At 43.8% G+C, this 15257-nt stretch overlaps 4 protein-coding genes across 7 annotated transcripts; 2 read left to right on the top strand and 2 right to left on the bottom strand.

Annotated features, from left to right (window-relative positions):
- The first annotated feature begins 1639 nt into the window (after nt 1-1639).
- LOC116196296 (two-pore potassium channel 5) lies at nt 1640-3134 on the top strand. The gene is made up of 2 exons (XM_031525951.1): nt 1640-2659; nt 2779-3134. Exons 1-2 carry the CDS (start codon nt 1704-1706, stop codon nt 2924-2926), a joined length of 1104 nt encoding a protein of 367 aa, XP_031381811.1. The 5' UTR covers nt 1640-1703; the 3' UTR covers nt 2927-3134.
- A 2273-nt stretch (nt 3135-5407) lies between these two features.
- On the top strand, nt 5408-8231 carry LOC116196295. Of its 2 annotated transcripts, none has more exons than XM_031525949.1 (4): nt 5408-5887; nt 6097-6686; nt 7192-7707; nt 7811-8231. In XM_031525949.1, the coding sequence occupies exons 1-4, from the start codon at nt 5614-5616 to the stop codon at nt 7946-7948; spliced, it is 1518 nt and encodes a 505-aa protein (XP_031381809.1). In that variant the 5' UTR covers nt 5408-5613; the 3' UTR covers nt 7949-8231. The 2 variants fall into 2 exon arrangements, with proteins under 2 accessions (XP_031381809.1, XP_031381810.1); XM_031525950.1 differs by having other exon boundaries at nt 5594-5891.
- LOC116196297 (peptide chain release factor 1) lies at nt 8102-10870 on the bottom strand. Of its 3 annotated transcripts, none has more exons than XM_031525953.1 (11): nt 10605-10870; nt 10279-10379; nt 10014-10112; nt 9745-9928; nt 9604-9652; nt 9439-9517; nt 9272-9346; nt 9039-9134; nt 8754-8912; nt 8565-8660; nt 8102-8463 (listed from the first exon to the last, which is right to left on the bottom strand). In XM_031525953.1, the coding sequence occupies exons 1-11, from the start codon at nt 10771-10773 to the stop codon at nt 8269-8271; spliced, it is 1302 nt and encodes a 433-aa protein (XP_031381813.1). In that variant the 5' UTR covers nt 10774-10870; the 3' UTR covers nt 8102-8268. The 3 variants fall into 3 exon arrangements, with proteins under 3 accessions (XP_031381813.1, XP_031381812.1, XP_031381814.1); XM_031525952.1 differs by having other exon boundaries at nt 10279-10385; nt 10605-10868; XM_031525954.1 differs by having other exon boundaries at nt 9039-9116; nt 10279-10385; nt 10605-10867.
- Nucleotides 10871-11503: 633 nt separating this feature from the next.
- On the bottom strand, nt 11504-13875 carry LOC116195002 (pectinesterase 4-like). Its single transcript, XM_031523946.1, has 3 exons — nt 13398-13875; nt 12554-13256; nt 11504-12412 (listed from the first exon to the last, which is right to left on the bottom strand). The coding sequence occupies exons 1-3, from the start codon at nt 13713-13715 to the stop codon at nt 11721-11723; spliced, it is 1713 nt and encodes a 570-aa protein (XP_031379806.1). The 5' UTR covers nt 13716-13875; the 3' UTR covers nt 11504-11720.
- Nucleotides 13876-15257: the final 1382 nt, after the last annotated feature.

Genomic DNA, 15257 nt, shown 5'->3' with positions numbered 1-15257 from the left:
TTAGAATATCAGCCGGATCGATTCGGAGATATCATCTAGGAAAACTCGGAGCAGCGCACTAACATGGCATATATGCAAAGATGGATGTATTATATATATAGCACAGAAAAATGCAAACCTATGAGTTAATAAGCTGCTCCAAGCTAGACGATATCAGAAAGCAGTGGGAATAATCTTTTGTTCATTGGCTAAACTGGCCCTTGTTCGGACATTAACTTGTCTTGCATAAAATTCGATTCGCTAGTTTCGACAATTTACCTAATGCACCATGCCATGCTTACCTAAGCAAACAAATTCTCATAGAGTAATTATTATGCAGATTTGATCGCATTTTTTCGTCTAATTTCATTGGCCCACCTTCAGATGAAATTTCACCGTGTTTTAGCTTAGGTTTATCTCGTGGAAAAAGTGTGACCTTAATGACCGTTCTGTATTTTCAGGTTCTGGCCAGAAAAATGAGCTGACGTCCGCCAAACGTTGTGGGCCCTGGGGAGGAGTCAAGTCATCAACCACGGAAGCCCTAAAGCTCAAAGCCCAAACCAGACACCAGGCCCGTATTCCCAAACTGGGCTCATTTTAATCATCCACCCTTCTGGCCCAAATCCTTATACGGGCTTGAAGTTGGCCCAACTCTGCTCTCGAAACGACCTCAAAATCCTGCGCCGACGATGTGCCTTTCGAGCGTCCTCTTCCGCCTCACGTGCTTTTTAGATTATCACGCAATCACAAATGCAAACACACCAAGCAACGATCACAATCCATTCACATTGCAGGAACAATTGGCAAATTCAAATGCGTTACTTGCAGTGAGAATCACCTCTAGGTTAAAGCAGCTGGATAAAGTCAGAAGCAATCAACAAGGCGGCACATCGATCTAAGAAGTCGATCCAGCGATCGTTGAATTGAATCGCGTTGTTGTTTTTAACCAAAACAAAGCATCGTTTGTTAATATATGATATTATTAGAAAATTACAATGCACATATACACACGATACCGTCACTTTTGACATACGTATGAGGAGACACACCTACAATTATTTTTAGTGAAATTCTAACATATTGTAATCTTAGGGTGACGTATTTGATATTTCAATTCAAATATTTAATAATAATTCAAAAATGTACGGCACAAAATATTAAATTGAAAATAGAAATAATAAGTGATAAAGATTGCTCACCAAAAAATAAAAATAAAAATTCGAATTAAAACACTAAACACCGAGTATTGAATGTGTCTTCCTAAACTATTATTATACCCTAAAATAACTTCCCATCGTGTTAGACTGACCCGAGGAGATTATAATTTAATTCATCAAAAAAAGATGAGATTATAATTTATAATTAATTAATTATGCAATCCTCCCCAGATATATATGTCCACTGTAAGCAGAAGTGGGCCCCACCGGACCAGATGTGGCAGGCGAACTACGAAACTGATCACATGGGTAAGAATCCTTCGCTGTTCCGGGTGTCTGCATCCTCCATTTCACAGACAGTGCAGGTCCGGGTCCTGCCTCCACGATGCGGCGGAAGGCGTATATGCCCGGACCATCGAGTGGGTACTTAATCATTATCCGCACGACAAGAATCCAACTCATCTGGGCCCACTCCGATTCCTCCCATCACATCTCCTCTCACCAATAAGCCAAGAGCCGCCCGCCCTCCTTCGCTTCTTCTTCTCCGTGATCTGCTTTCCTTCTCTTATGGACAATGAGCCTTTACTCCCCGCCAGCCATGGCTTCCGCTCGTTCCGAATCCCACAACAAACCCACCACGACGAAGAACCAGAAGAAGACGGCGGTCCACAGTCATCCTCTCGCTTTACAGCTTCCAAGAAGCCCCTCCACCGGTCCAAAACCGCCCCTGCCATGGCCGTCGTGAGAGACCTCAAGCCCGGCCCTGCCCACGACCCGAAGCCCCTCCCCGGCTCCTCTTCCATCGTCCGCCAGGCCTTCGTCTTCCTCTGCATCTACCTCTTCATAGGCGTCGCCATCTACTCCTTCAACCGGGACCACTTCTCCGGCCTCGAGACCCACCCTGTCATCGACGCCCTCTACTTCTGCATCGTCACCATGTGCACCATCGGCTACGGCGACATCGCCCCCGTGACCTGGCAGACCAAGGTCTTCGCCTGCTTCTTCGTCCTCGTCGGGTTCGGGTTCATCGACATCCTCCTCAGTGGGCTCGTCAACTACGTCCTCGACCGGCAGGAGAACATCATCCTCTCCGGAATCAAAATGGGCCGGGCACGCGGGGAGGCCTTCCCTGCCGGCAATTACATTGTTGACCTCGAGAAGGGTCGGATGAGGATTAGGCTAAAGGTCGGGTTAGCTCTCGGGGTCGTTGTCCTGTGTATCGGGATCGGGACATTGGTGCTGTATTTCTTGGAGGACTTATGTTGGGTTGACTCGGTATATCTGGCGGTTATGTCGGTTACGACGGTTGGGTATGGGGACAGGGCATTCAAGACGCCCGAGGGGAGGCTGTTCGCTGCGGTCTGGCTCCTTTTCTCGACACTCGCAGTGGCCCGGGCTTTCCTGTACCTTGCGGAGGCAAGGATTGATAAGAGGCACCGGAGGGTCGCCAAGTGGGTGTTGCATCGGGACATTACGGTGCAGGACTTGCTGGCAGCAGATATAAACAACCACGGGTTTATTAGGTAAAGATCCCTTCATTCATCCCCGGGTTTTTCGGGTTTTGTGCATAGTGAAGTGAAGTGGTTTATGTTTGCAACATCTGTGGCCCTGAATCCGTCCTTCACCTCTTTGTTGGTGCCAGTAAATCGGAGTACGTGATCTACAAGCTCAAAGAAATGGGGAAGATTGGAGAGAAGGATATAATGCAGATCTGCGATCAGTTCAACAAGCTCGATTCCCACAACTCTGGGAAAATAACGCTTCCCGATCTGCTGGAGAATCGTTCCTGATTATTCATTCGAGTGGCAGATGCTGCAGGAGAGTTATTACTAGGTTGCAGCAACATTTTGCCCGACTTGACGTATATATTATTTCAAGTGTACATACATGTTCTTTGGGCCTTTTCTTATTGCTTTTCGGCGGATGCCGTTGATCTTAATCGTGTAAAGAATCATCAAGATTGAAACTGATGCATTTTATTCTTTGCACTGCGGCTTTTGCTCGGCGCTTGGTAATTTTACATGCAACGTGATCTACTCCCAAGTCTGTCTCAGAGTAGGACTCTTACAGCTGTTTGATTCCCGGAACAAGTAAAAAATGAAGTTACTACCTACGACTCCTTTTTATATTGAATGGGCCATAGAAAGCAGGCGGTTGAGAGAATCCTTATAGAGGTTCTAAAGCAACTCCCATCTACTGCAAACGTGACGAATATGACAATGACCAAGCTAGTGCTGCAGGCATTCAATAGACGGCCGATTCTCCAGCAAATTACGAATCAGAAAGCTGTTACCGTGTGCGCATCCGTACTGCTAAGAGAAATGGATGTAGTTTGCCATGAACTTTAGGTTGATCGAATGGTTGGCATGCAGTAATATATATCTGGAGATTCAGAGAAGACCTCAATGAACTGCATATGATTCCTTCCCTGTGTGTTCCTTTCCGGCTCTTCCTTGTCGGGGCTCCAATTCCATATGCTAAAGCTATGTTGTGGCTGCAATATATCGTCGCATCAAGTCAAGGAAACAGATTGTTTTGTTTCTAGTTACGTGGTGAACTCCTGTGCTAATACTGGACAGCTCCTAACTCATTAAACACTGCACCGGTTACACACGCACACGCACGCACGCACACAATCAGAGGAACAACCTCGAACGTATAAACAAACAAGAGCAGATGCAAACTGTCCCAGAACAGTAAGACTACTTGGACATCGTATCCTAACTGCTCTTCCAAAACCCATCCCATTTTATAAGCTTATCCCCGTGATTAGAGGAGAATCTGAGAGGGGAAGTCAATAAGCATAAAACTGTCGCTGTAATAAACAAAAGGATTGGTCAAACAACTGAGTTGTCTTCATCTATTACATCATATTCGGCTGGTACATCCACCATCTAGTTCATAATTACAGGTATGGTACATTATACGTTACGTTTTCGCTCGAACAAGATGTCATGGTTATCCATTTCACTTCCACTATCATATCTCGCACAGACCATCGGTTATCAATCCAAAGTCATTTTATCCTCCGATAGTCATTCTTATATCTTGACTCCTACGATCACGAAGCATTAGCTGAAGTTGCTTCTGAAATGACCTCTCTTATTCTAAGGATCCTGCAAAGGAAAAAATCATTCACATTGTATAATGTTATGTACTCCAGCGATTGTTAGGCCGCCAAGTCATCTTATACCTGTTCCATTGTCTGGCCTGCCTATACATCATCATATCTTTTCCTTTGTGGATTCATTTCGCAGTGTGATCGATTATTATAACAGAAGACTTCTACCCCGAAACATACTTCCGATTGATCTTTTTTTTTTGCACGTGTCTCGACAGGCGGCATAATAATGACAGTTCAACTCTAACGACCAACCTAATTCCATATAGTTAACATTCGCTTCCCCCCGAGACAAATTTAAGATTTCGGATGACTTCTAATGCGCCCGCGACACTTCTTACACTGCAAATCATTACGCTTCTCATTCGTGTGCCATGTAATATATATCAGTTGCCTGTATTCTTTACCGGAACCTGTGATCCGGTCACATGTTCTATTACTTTTTGAAGATGTCCTATCTCAAAGAGGAACCCGGAGGCATATATGTTGTTGGTCGGGCAGTTTAATAAAGATTTAGCTGTTACCAAATCCGTTATGGCTCTTTCAACATCTTTTGACCAAACAAAGGACACTACCCCACACACAACCTAATTTATCTGCAGCACATTGCAGAGGAACCTGCTCCTCTTCCTCTCATATGTCCATCGGTCTTTAACTCCCCCGGTAAATCAAAGCACCCGACACATTAATATACCTTCGGCTCTTTTCTTTTTGCCCACTTGAGGATCCAACCTATTGGGTTCACAATACAATCGGATTATGGGTTCTTCGGGCCAAGATTATCTTGGAATGCAGTTATTATGCACCATTAATTGTTATATTAGTGTAACTCGAACCTCAGGACTTCAGGACCTCCCCTTGAAATCACGTTCCAAGACTCCACGAGTGTCCCCAAGTTCATCCCATCGAAACAACTCAATGCATCTGAAGCGACAAATTCATTCGCCAGTAAAAAAATCCAATGTGTTCAACTCATCACTCATGATGTCCAAAATCACAAATTAGCCGTTTTTTTTCTTTCTAAATTAAGTTTTTGAAAAAAAGATTCATTTTTTTTAATGGATTATATAAGACATCTGCATTGCTTCTTCCCGCTAAAAAGAACAGGAGGACCATGGACATTCCTTAAATTGAGGTAAAAGACGGAAGGAGAGATGTTTTTTTGCTAATTCCTAGAAGACAATGATCATATAAAATAATGCAGTGTGTGAACAGACAATTTGATTTTTACTTCCCTCCATGTACACTACTGCCCCACCTCTCCTAAAAATTCAATTTTTGTTTCTCTCCTGTTGACATATAAATGCTACCCTCTTCATCTTCTCTGTTCCCAAGCAAAGTAGCCACTCTCTGAATATGGATTTCATTGCGGGAACTCTGTTCTTCTTCTGGGTGGGTATGCTGCTTATGCTGCTGTGCTCTGTTTCCGGTGCAGAGCACTACAGCTCGGCCGTGGGAGACCCCGGGATGAGAAGAGATGGGCTCAGAATCGGGTTCGAAGCTTGGAACTTCTGCAATGAAGTCGGGCGAGAAGCTCCCGGGATGGGAAGCCCGAGGGCTGCCGACTGCTTCGATCTCTTGGGAAGTAAGCATGAAAGGAGAAGGAAGCACAGAGAGCACCGCAGTATTAGTGGGTACTTCTTCTTTTACCTCTTATTTAGCAGCACTTTGTCTCTCTCTTTCAGGACAGTTACATTGATGTTTTAAAAAATGGCGCCTTGGCATTCTGCTTTCGGTCATTTGGTAATTGTTCAATATGCGAAACATTCCTGAAATTAACATACCCGATCCACCAAAAGATGCCGAGAAAGGAATCTCAAGTAAACACTGTTTTTGCAGATTCAACTCTGAGATTGAAGCACAGGGTGACAGAGGCTGACAACAAACTAGGAGTTGGCAAATCATTCTCCGGCCTAAACCCGGATGCCCTGAACGACCCCGATCTCTACGCTGCAGAGAAGGAGCTCTACTTAGGCTCATTATGTGAAGTCAATGACACTCCGAGACCATGGCAGTTCTGGACCATCATGCTTAAAAATGGAAACTTTGACACGAGCTCCGGTCTCTGCCCCGAGAACGGGAAAAAGGTGCAACCTTTTGTCTCGCAGAACTTTCCCTGCTTCGGGATCGGGTGTATGAACCAACCTATTCTTCATCATCAAGAAACACATTTGTTGGGCAATGGGACCATGATGAGAGGAGGCTTCAATGGAACTTATGATTTGGGTTACTTCGGGTTAGGTGGTGAAGAAGATATTTCTTACTTCGAAGTAATATGGGAGAAGAAGGTTGGTGTTGGCAGCTGGGAATTTCATCACAAGCTCAAGACTTCCAGTAAGTATCCATGGCTTATGCTCTACCTAAGAGCTGATGCCACCAGAGGGTTCTCCGGTGGGTACCACTACGATACCAGTGGGATGCTCAAATCTGTAAGTCACCGCAAACGTCTTACGATTTTGTTATCTCGGTTCCAATAGGCCGAAATTTTCGTCTCGCAGTATCATTTATGAGCTGAGAGATATGAGCTGAGAGCCTGGAAGGAGAAGCCTTTCTGAGGAGTAGGTTAGACGAATGATTGTATATACGAAACTCCATATCCATATCTAACCAATAGACTTATCCTGCCGTGTTCGTTGGAGATTATATCTAATCAGAATAAGTCACTTGGAAGACCAGGAAATGGACATGGTGAAGTACACGGCAAATTATCTCATTTGAAGAGATCTTACTCATGTCCACTGGACTGTCCTTAAAAAGTATAGCGGTTGGTTTTTCTGTTAATAGTAAGTTACTCGTTCAACCAAAAGATGGGATGATTGTCCTTCTGATGTATAGCCTCTTGTTCTTTGCATTGCTTCTTCTTCTTCCTCCTCACGCGAAGTGGCTATAGAGGATCATTTTGAAACCGTTCAGTTCATTTCTCTTCATGTACAGCTTCCAGAATCACCTAACTTCAAGGTGAGACTGACACTAGACGTCAAGCAAGGGGGAGGTCCCAAAAGCCAGTTTTACCTCATGGACATTGGCAGCTGCTGGAAGAATGATGGGTCGCCCTGTGATGGGGACACACTCACCGATGTCACAAGGTACTGTGAGATGATCATAAACCCCGACACGCCCTCCTGGTGCAGCCCTCGCAGCTTGCCAAACTGCCCTCTGTTCCACGTCACTCCCGGCAACAGAAAGATTTTCAGAAATGACACTGCCAACTTCCCTTACTCAGCCTATCACTACTACTGCGCTCCCGGGAACGCTCAGCACTTGGATGGCCCCACGAGCACCTGCGACCCCTATAGCAACCCTCAGGCGCAGGAGCTGGTTCAGTTGCTGCCTCACCCCATCTGGGCAAAGTACGGCTATCCCACAAAGCAAGGCGATGGTTGGATCGGAGATGCCAGAACTTGGGAGCTTGATGTTGGGGCGTTGTCTAGTAGGCTCTACTTCTATCAGGTCAGTGATCCGACTGATTTTGTGTATCATTCTCCTTCTTTCTACAAACCTTAGGTACTTCACAGACCAATGCTCAAATTTGGGCTATCATTATTGATTATAGGACCCCGGTACTGCTCCAGCAAGACGAACTTGGACTTCAATTGATGTGGGCACTGAAATTTTTGTCAGCAACCAAGATGAAATGGCGGAATGGACTCTCAGTGACTTCGACGTTCTTCTCACATCAGTGAAGTCATGATTCGACTCCATGTCCTGTCATCTCCAGCTCGTTCATTCTTTTAAGTAACAGGAGAAGAGGATATTTAAAGAGAAGGTGTACCCCTTACTGGATCTTTTCAGAATCAAAGCAATAACAAGAATCCCAATGGTAATCAGAGATTCTCGTTTCCCAGAAGAAAAAAGGCTTCGGTTTCATTCTTGACTTCAATCAACCAATTACATAGTTTTCTTTCATGGAATCAAAATCTCTCAATGTAATACGACAATTCACAACATATTTTCAGAGAACTTTTCTCGGACTATATCCCGAAGTATCTTTATTTGGAACTTCTAATAACATCACTGGTCAGCACTGAAAGAAGCGATTGCATCCATCTCCTGCTGCAAAAGAAGTGCATCTACAAAGACATCGAGATCCTCTCCCTGTAATATATCATCGATAGCATGATGAGTGATGCCCACACGATGATCTGTAACACGCCCTTGTGGGAAGTTGTAGGTGCGAACTCGCTCGGATCTATCCCCGCTACCAATCTAATTGAAACCAATGAGTTTTTTTTTTTTAATTATCTCTTTAGAAGGAGAAAACACAGCACAAGTACTACAAGTACTGAAGGAGTTTATATGCAACATACCTGCTCAGAACGAAGCTTTGACCGTTCTGTATGAATTCTGGATCTTTCTATTTCATATAGCTTAGCACACAAAACTTTAAGTGCTTTAGCCTTGTTCTGTACAAAATTGAGTTGATGTCAAAGTCCTGACAGAGTGGCACTCCATTAATACATGAAAATCCAGTCAGAAATTCTAACATATTAATGTACCATATGTTGTGATCGTTCATCTTGAATGGAAACTACGATTCCTGAAGGTATATGAGTGACTCTAACAGCACTGTTGGTGGTGTTTACGTGTTGACCTCCAGCACCACCCGATCTATAAGTATCAATTCTCAGGTCTTCATTTCTCAACTGAACATCGACCTGCAGAAGCCTTCAATAATGAAAATTTTTCCGAAAGAAAGAGGAAAGTATATGACTCCGTAAGAGTATAGACAAGGGCTCTCTGAACTAAATTAAATTCAAATTTACAGAAACAGATTAATGGACCTGATCAGCTTGAGGAAGGACTGCAACAGATACAGCACTGGTGTGGATACGCCCTGACTTCTCGGTCACTGGAACTCGCTGCCACAAGGAAATTGACTTCAAAATCAACAGCCATATTTAATTAAAACGCGTTGTGTGTGTTGGGGGGGGGGGGGGGGGGGGGGTGTACGGGCGGCTGGAGGGGTGGACTCAACAGCCATCATAAAATTTTCAAGTCAGTTGGAAAAGTTTACCTGTACTCTGTGTACTCCACTCTCAAATTTGAGTTTGCCATATACACCAGCACCAGAAATTGCTGCACTAGCTTCCTGTTAAAGGAAGCTTACGACTTGAATACCCATAACAAGGCCACAGTGTTTGCCACCTACCGAGAAATCATTACAGATGTTGGTTGCAATACCTTGTATCCTTTGATGCCTGATTCCATGATATCCACTACTTCAAATTTCCAACCTTTCTTCTGAGAGTATCTTTCATACCTATTGAAATATAAAACCGGTCAACAATAACTTTTCATACATCAACAAGTCAAATTTAAGGACTAAATCCGCTTTTTGTAACTTACATCCTAAAGATGTCCATTGCAAACAAAGAAGCTTCTTCCCCACCGGTTCCTGGTTTAGAGATTCATAAGTAACACGAGAAGGAGAAGAACAAAATATCTGCAAACTTGAGATTCAGATAACAACTGCACAGCATTTATTACCTGCTCTCACCTCTAAAATGCAGTCTCTTTCATCAGCATCGTCCCTTGGTAGCAATGACTTGAGCAGCAAGTTCTGCAGCCTCTTCTCTTCTGCCATAGCCTGTCCTAGTTCATCACTTACCATATCAAGCATCTCCCTATCCTCTGGAGACTCTCTCACCATGGAATTCAAACCATCGATTTCCTACATAAGGAAGGGCAGGGCATGTTTCAATCTTTTCTGTCCAGTTCCAGTGAACCAGAATAGAAATTGTTAAGCAAACAATTACTTTTTGTTTGGCCCTCAACTCGATGATGAGTTCCATCGAGTCCCTGAGTTTCCGAAGCTCCTTATTCGCCCTCGAGTACTCAGATTGTGATATCTCTGGCTGTCTTCAAATGAACAAATTAAACATGAAAGAGCACTCAATTGTACTCACAGTATATTCTCTATCGCTTCGCGATTGCTCAAGAAGAAAACTGTTATATACAGGCAACTCAACAGCTATCACGCGAAACCCAGAAGAAAACGACATCAATGCAGGAAAAATTTACCCGGTTTATGAGATTCTGAAGGCAGGCACTCCTCCGCTCAATGGCAGACAGCCTTTGTTCCATCATCTTAAGGAGGTCAGGAGATAACTGAGCTTGCAACTCTGCCACTTCAGATAGAGAATGGACAAGAACAAGCAAAATCAAAGTAAGCAGGGGTCCCTGAAAAGTAATGAGCATCGAAGCGACAGAAACCAAGTGGCTAAGAGAGCTGACGTTCATACATCCAATGCAAAATGGAAGCTCGAAGACTGTAAAAATTGGAAATTGATCTTTCCCGAGAGGAGATTATAGTAGTCAAACAGCTACAATTGCTTGCAGAGAATTACCAGCTGAGAAGGAACGTCGAAATGAACGAGCAGCACCGCCAGGTGCTGAACGAAGACTTGATTGTCCAAAATGACGAGTTGCAGCTGAACCTGCTGAGAGAGGCTCGATTTGATTCACTGCCCGCAGCAGATTTTTCCACAGAACCCCACGAGTCATCCCCATTGTCATGTGCTCTGTTTGCCCGGGAAGAAGGTCAGCTTCTACTTCTAGGGTTTACGTTATTGAAGAAGATGTAAAGTGGTAAACCTCCTCGGAGGAGGACAAGGAAAACAGTCACAGATGAGCCATTGTATTTGTCGCCGTACACCCGGGTGCACATGCACCTGCACCCGCTGCAGCAATGAACGTCGTCCACGAGACATTTTGGGCCCAGCTAGGCCCATTCGAAATGGAGCGGGCCATACAAAATGGAAAGTTCCATTTAATTAATGTCTTTTCATTAAACAATTTTCATTTAATTGCTTCTATTATTTCCATTTAATACAGTGCAGTGTATTGATGTACGTCTTCACCCGTCGACTAAGGGGTTATAGGTTTAATTTTCGCTAGAGGACTATCCGTGCCTCTTTATTAAATATATAGGATTTCCATTTGCATTGGGAGTAAATTTCAAATGCCTAAAGGCTGAGAGTAGTCTTTTTCGGGTATCGACTGCACTTTGGTTACGAGGTTTTGAATCCCTGTGCTACACCATTTCGATCTTGTCATTTAATTAAGCAAAGAGAGTGAGATTTTTCTATAATATCTATAATTTTGATGTGTTTATAGCATACGTTTTTGGGTGAATGTATGTTTACATTTTTTTTAAGGTCCAATATTCGAGTTTGAAGCGTGACGAAGTTAGGATAGGAGCTCGATTAATACTGCAAAAAAATAATTTGCTATTTTATTCCTGATGAATGGGATGAAGTTTTTTATCTCTCTGTTTTTGCACTTCAGAAGAAAAAGAATGTCATCAAAACCACTTTGGTCGTCACCATAACATATCCAAATTAAACTCCCTTTTTCCCTTCACAAGGTGAACCCCCCAAGCAGCATATGTGTATCTTTTTTCTTTTTTTTTTTAAAAAAATATTTATACGTTGCATGCATGCATGCCATTCTGGGGGTCGCTTTCAAGGCCTGAACAGCCCAGGGATATACTTGATCCCGGTGAAGCGGACCCATGGGACCTTGACGTTAAGGTAACGTTGGACGGTGTACTGCTCGGCATCAGCCTTGCCCATGATCTTGAATCCCCTCCAGTTGACCCTTCTGCTGGTGTCAGCTCCAGGACCGCGGTTTCCGTACTCCCCGAAGTAGCCGGTCTGGTCACCGTTCCAGGATAGGTACCCAGCGGGCTGGATGAAGTCCCCGATCTCCGTCTCCATGATGATGGATTTGGCATACTTCTTCCATGGTCTGCCGAGGTAGCTCTTGATGACGAACTTCTCAGGAACAAGAAGCTGCTCAGGGACGATCCTGCAGTTGTGGAGCACAAGGGCGGTGGTTTCGTGCTGCTCCTCATTCCCGGGGGCAGTCACGGTGTTCTGGTTGCCCTTCCTGCCCTTGCGGATGATGATCAGGGAGTTCTGGATGATGGTGCTTGAGTCACCGAAGATGAAGTCTACAGTTCCAGAGATGACGCAGTTGCGGTAGAACTGCAAGCCCGACTGGACGTACAGGGAGTCTTGGTACCCGTCAATCCTGACGCTGAAGAAAGCGCACATGTCGGCATTCACACGGAGGGCCACAGCCTGCTCTCCATCGGGTCCAGCAGTGTTTGTGAATCCGATGTCCCTGGCGATGAATCCGTTTGCTTCCACGGCTGTCATGTTTTTGTTGGAAATTTAACGCTATCAGAATGCATATGTAGGAAACACACCAACATCGATCGTTCATCACATATATAATTATATATTCGGGATATATATGTGTGTGTGTGTGTGTGTGTGTGTAATGAACTTACCGAAGGTGGGAGTCTGGGAGGTCTTCAAGTGGGATTTAATGACGCTCTTGTCGCCGGTGATGATGGTCCTCCTTGCGCCATCTCCATAGATGAACACGTTAACCTTCTCCTTGGTAAGGACGTAGAACTCCTGGTAGACACCAGCCTTCACGTAGACAACGTATCTGCCCTTGTGGCCCTTGGGGTAGGCATTGAGGGCGTCGGCAAGGGTCCTGAACTGGCCGCTACCATCCTGGGCCACCACTGCATTGGGGGCGATACCTACGGCTCTGGGGCCAGTGGGATGGCCTCCACGCTTGCCACGGGCCATCAACTTCCTGTCGGAAACCGGGAACCATGAGGGGTACTCAGTGGATGCGTCCTCCTGGAGAAGCCTCCTGCTGGTCTGGAAGGAGGTGAGGTTCAACTTGATGTCGAATGCAGCGAGGACCTTGGGCAACTCGCCGAGGATTGCAAGGGCATTGTCTGTGATCTTATTGATGTTGGAGGCAATGCTCTTGATCTGCTCCTTGGCAGGGGAGTCGTCCAACTCGTCAATGCACGTCACCGTGTTTGAGATCACTGGGTTCAGCCAGTTCTGTACCTGAGCAGCACGATCGCCCAACCCGGTCAGGTCGCTATCCGTGACCGCGGCGATGGCTTTCTGGAGCCTCTCGCTTGCGGTCTCGTGCAGTTTGTGGCAGTTCTCAAGCGACCACTTGATCTGAAACATAGAAAAACAAAAAATATGTAACCTCTATATATATAGTACGCCACATTGGACATATTATCACATTGTTATGTATATAGCAATTTTTTTTTTGGTGAAGATATATATTGCAAGGTTTTAATTTCTCAAACGTACGTTGGGGTCATTGACGGATGCCAACAAGGACTTGGTCGCGTTGAGGCTGCTCTGGACATTGTTGGCGATGAGATTGATGGAGGCCTTGATGAGCTCCTTTGGGTCGGTGGTGCCGTTGTTGGTGGCCGAGCTGAGGGTCTGCATGCAGACCTCCTTGTAGCTGGTCGGGTCACACATGGATGAGATGGCCTTCATCTGAGGGCTCAACTTGTCGGACCCGCTGCTGCTGCCATTCTTGTGGACAGTGACAACCACTCCGATGGCAACGCCGACCACCAGAATGATCGACACTGCTGATACGACAATCTTCGCTCCCATTTTCTTTTTTTCCTTTTATTCAATTTTTATGAATTTTTTTTTTCTGCGCCACCTCTCCGCCCCTAAGAGATGCTTTTTATTGTCGGAGAGAAGAGAGATTAAGAAGGAGAGGGGTTTTATTTCACCTCTTCCTCTCCTTTGCCCGCTGTCCTGAGGACAATGGAGGCCATGGCAATGGCCTTTATAGGGCTGGGGGAGGGTTGCTTGATTTAGCAAGTCAAACGTTAATGTCTGTCATAAACGACAGGTCGATCTGTCGACTTTGCATGCATGGGGATGTGATTGTGAGAGAGTACGTGCATTCAGGTAATTAGATGGCTGGCCGAAGTTTAAGTTGATTATCTAATAACTAATTAACTGGAGATAAATAATTACAGTCTCCCGATAAAATAGCTAAACTGATATGGTCTTCGAACTAATTTCCAAAATACACACTTTTCTTCCAACCAAAAAAAAAAAACCAAAAAGAAGGAAAAAAAACTCATCTGAAAAATAGCTCCCGATCTCCTCGACCTCGAGGTGGGTAAAATATGGCTGCCAAACACCTCGTCTCCCTTTAATTCTAAAATTATTTTCTTTCATGTTAATTGAAAATTTTGTAGTTCAGGTCCTAATTAATCAGTATAGTAATAAACAATTTTTTTTCCGGAAATAACTTATATAGATATAAGTATTCATTGACTAACCACACACTGTATTTTTTGTTTTGAGATACTACGATTGCGAGAAATTTTGATATTCCGCTTTTGTATTTCCAGTTTTCTTTGCCTTGTGATTGGATTTAGGCCCCGTCTTTTCGACTAAAGAAAGTTACAATAGTGGAAGACATTTTCAGTTACGTTGTTGTTATGTAACTTGTGTTATGAGTAGTCCTATTTGTAATGGATTATCTATTGTATCAAAACTCAAGATACCATTCTAAAATTATTAAGGGTGCGTTTGGATTCAGAGTTAAAGTGACTTTGATTTTGATTTTGATTTTGATTTTGATTATGGAAAATGACAAATGAGATGTTATTATAAATTTGACTTGAGAAACGAGTGTTTTTGTTATGTAGTGTGTTGAGTTAAAGTTAAAATTAAAATTTTTGACTTGAGAAATATGTGTTTTTGTTGTGTAGTGTGTTGAGTTAAAGTTAAAGTTAAAGTTAAAATTTTTTGTTCCCGAATCCAAACAGGCCCTAAAATTTCTATTTTATTATATTAAATTTATGGAGTTCTTTTGTATAAAAAAAAAACATAAGATGGCATTGGAAGGAGTGTCATCGAACAATATATAGTTGCAGCATGAATAAAGGAAGAACTCGATAGAATGGCCAATGAGAACTTACGTCGGTTGTTTATTCTATAATTCGTTCAAAGAAATTATGAACTTCTCTATTTATCTAATTGACGAATGACGATACTCATACATTGATATATATATATATATATGTGTGTGTGTGTGTGTGTGTGTGTGTAATGTGTCTGAAATTTAAAATATGGATCGTCTCTCGTTAACAAAATGGAATCATAATTAATCGAAGCGCACGTGTGAATATA

The sequence above is a fragment of the Punica granatum genome, chromosome 2 (genome assembly GCF_007655135.1).
Source record: "Punica granatum isolate Tunisia-2019 chromosome 2, ASM765513v2, whole genome shotgun sequence".
Lineage (NCBI taxonomy): Eukaryota > Viridiplantae > Streptophyta > Magnoliopsida > Myrtales > Lythraceae > Punica > Punica granatum.
This window is presented reverse-complemented; position numbering and strand designations above follow the sequence as displayed.

Bases quoted from the DNA above. Each gene is read 5' to 3' on its own strand.
- LOC116196296 (XM_031525951.1), top strand. From the start codon at position 1,704: ATGGACAATGAGCCTTTACTCCCCGCCAGCCATGGCTTCCGCTCGTTC. The intron at 2,660-2,778 runs GTAAAGATCCCT...TGTTGGTGCCAG, and splicing joins AACAACCACGGGTTTATTAG to TAAATCGGAGTACGTGATCT.
- LOC116196295 (XM_031525949.1), top strand. From the start codon at position 5,614: ATGGATTTCATTGCGGGAACTCTGTTCTTCTTCTGGGTGGGTATGCTG. The intron at 6,687-7,191 runs GTAAGTCACCGC...CTTCATGTACAG, and splicing joins CCAGTGGGATGCTCAAATCT to CTTCCAGAATCACCTAACTT. The intron at 7,708-7,810 runs GTCAGTGATCCG...TATTGATTATAG, and splicing joins GTAGGCTCTACTTCTATCAG to GACCCCGGTACTGCTCCAGC.
- LOC116196297 (XM_031525952.1), bottom strand. From the start codon at position 10,773: ATGACAATGGGGATGACTCGTGGGGTTCTGTGGAAAAATCTGCTGCGG. The intron at 9,518-9,603 runs GTAAGTTACAAA...ATATTTCAATAG, and splicing joins GCAATGGACATCTTTAGGAT to GTATGAAAGATACTCTCAGA. The intron at 9,347-9,438 runs GTATTGCAACCA...TTCCTTTAACAG, and splicing joins CAGGCATCAAAGGATACAAG to GAAGCTAGTGCAGCAATTTC.
- LOC116195002 (XM_031523946.1), bottom strand. From the start codon at position 13,715: ATGGGAGCGAAGATTGTCGTATCAGCAGTGTCGATCATTCTGGTGGTC. The intron at 13,257-13,397 runs GTACGTTTGAGA...TCTATGTTTCAG, and splicing joins CATCCGTCAATGACCCCAAC to ATCAAGTGGTCGCTTGAGAA. The intron at 12,413-12,553 runs GTAAGTTCATTA...AAAACATGACAG, and splicing joins CTCCCAGACTCCCACCTTCG to CCGTGGAAGCAAACGGATTC.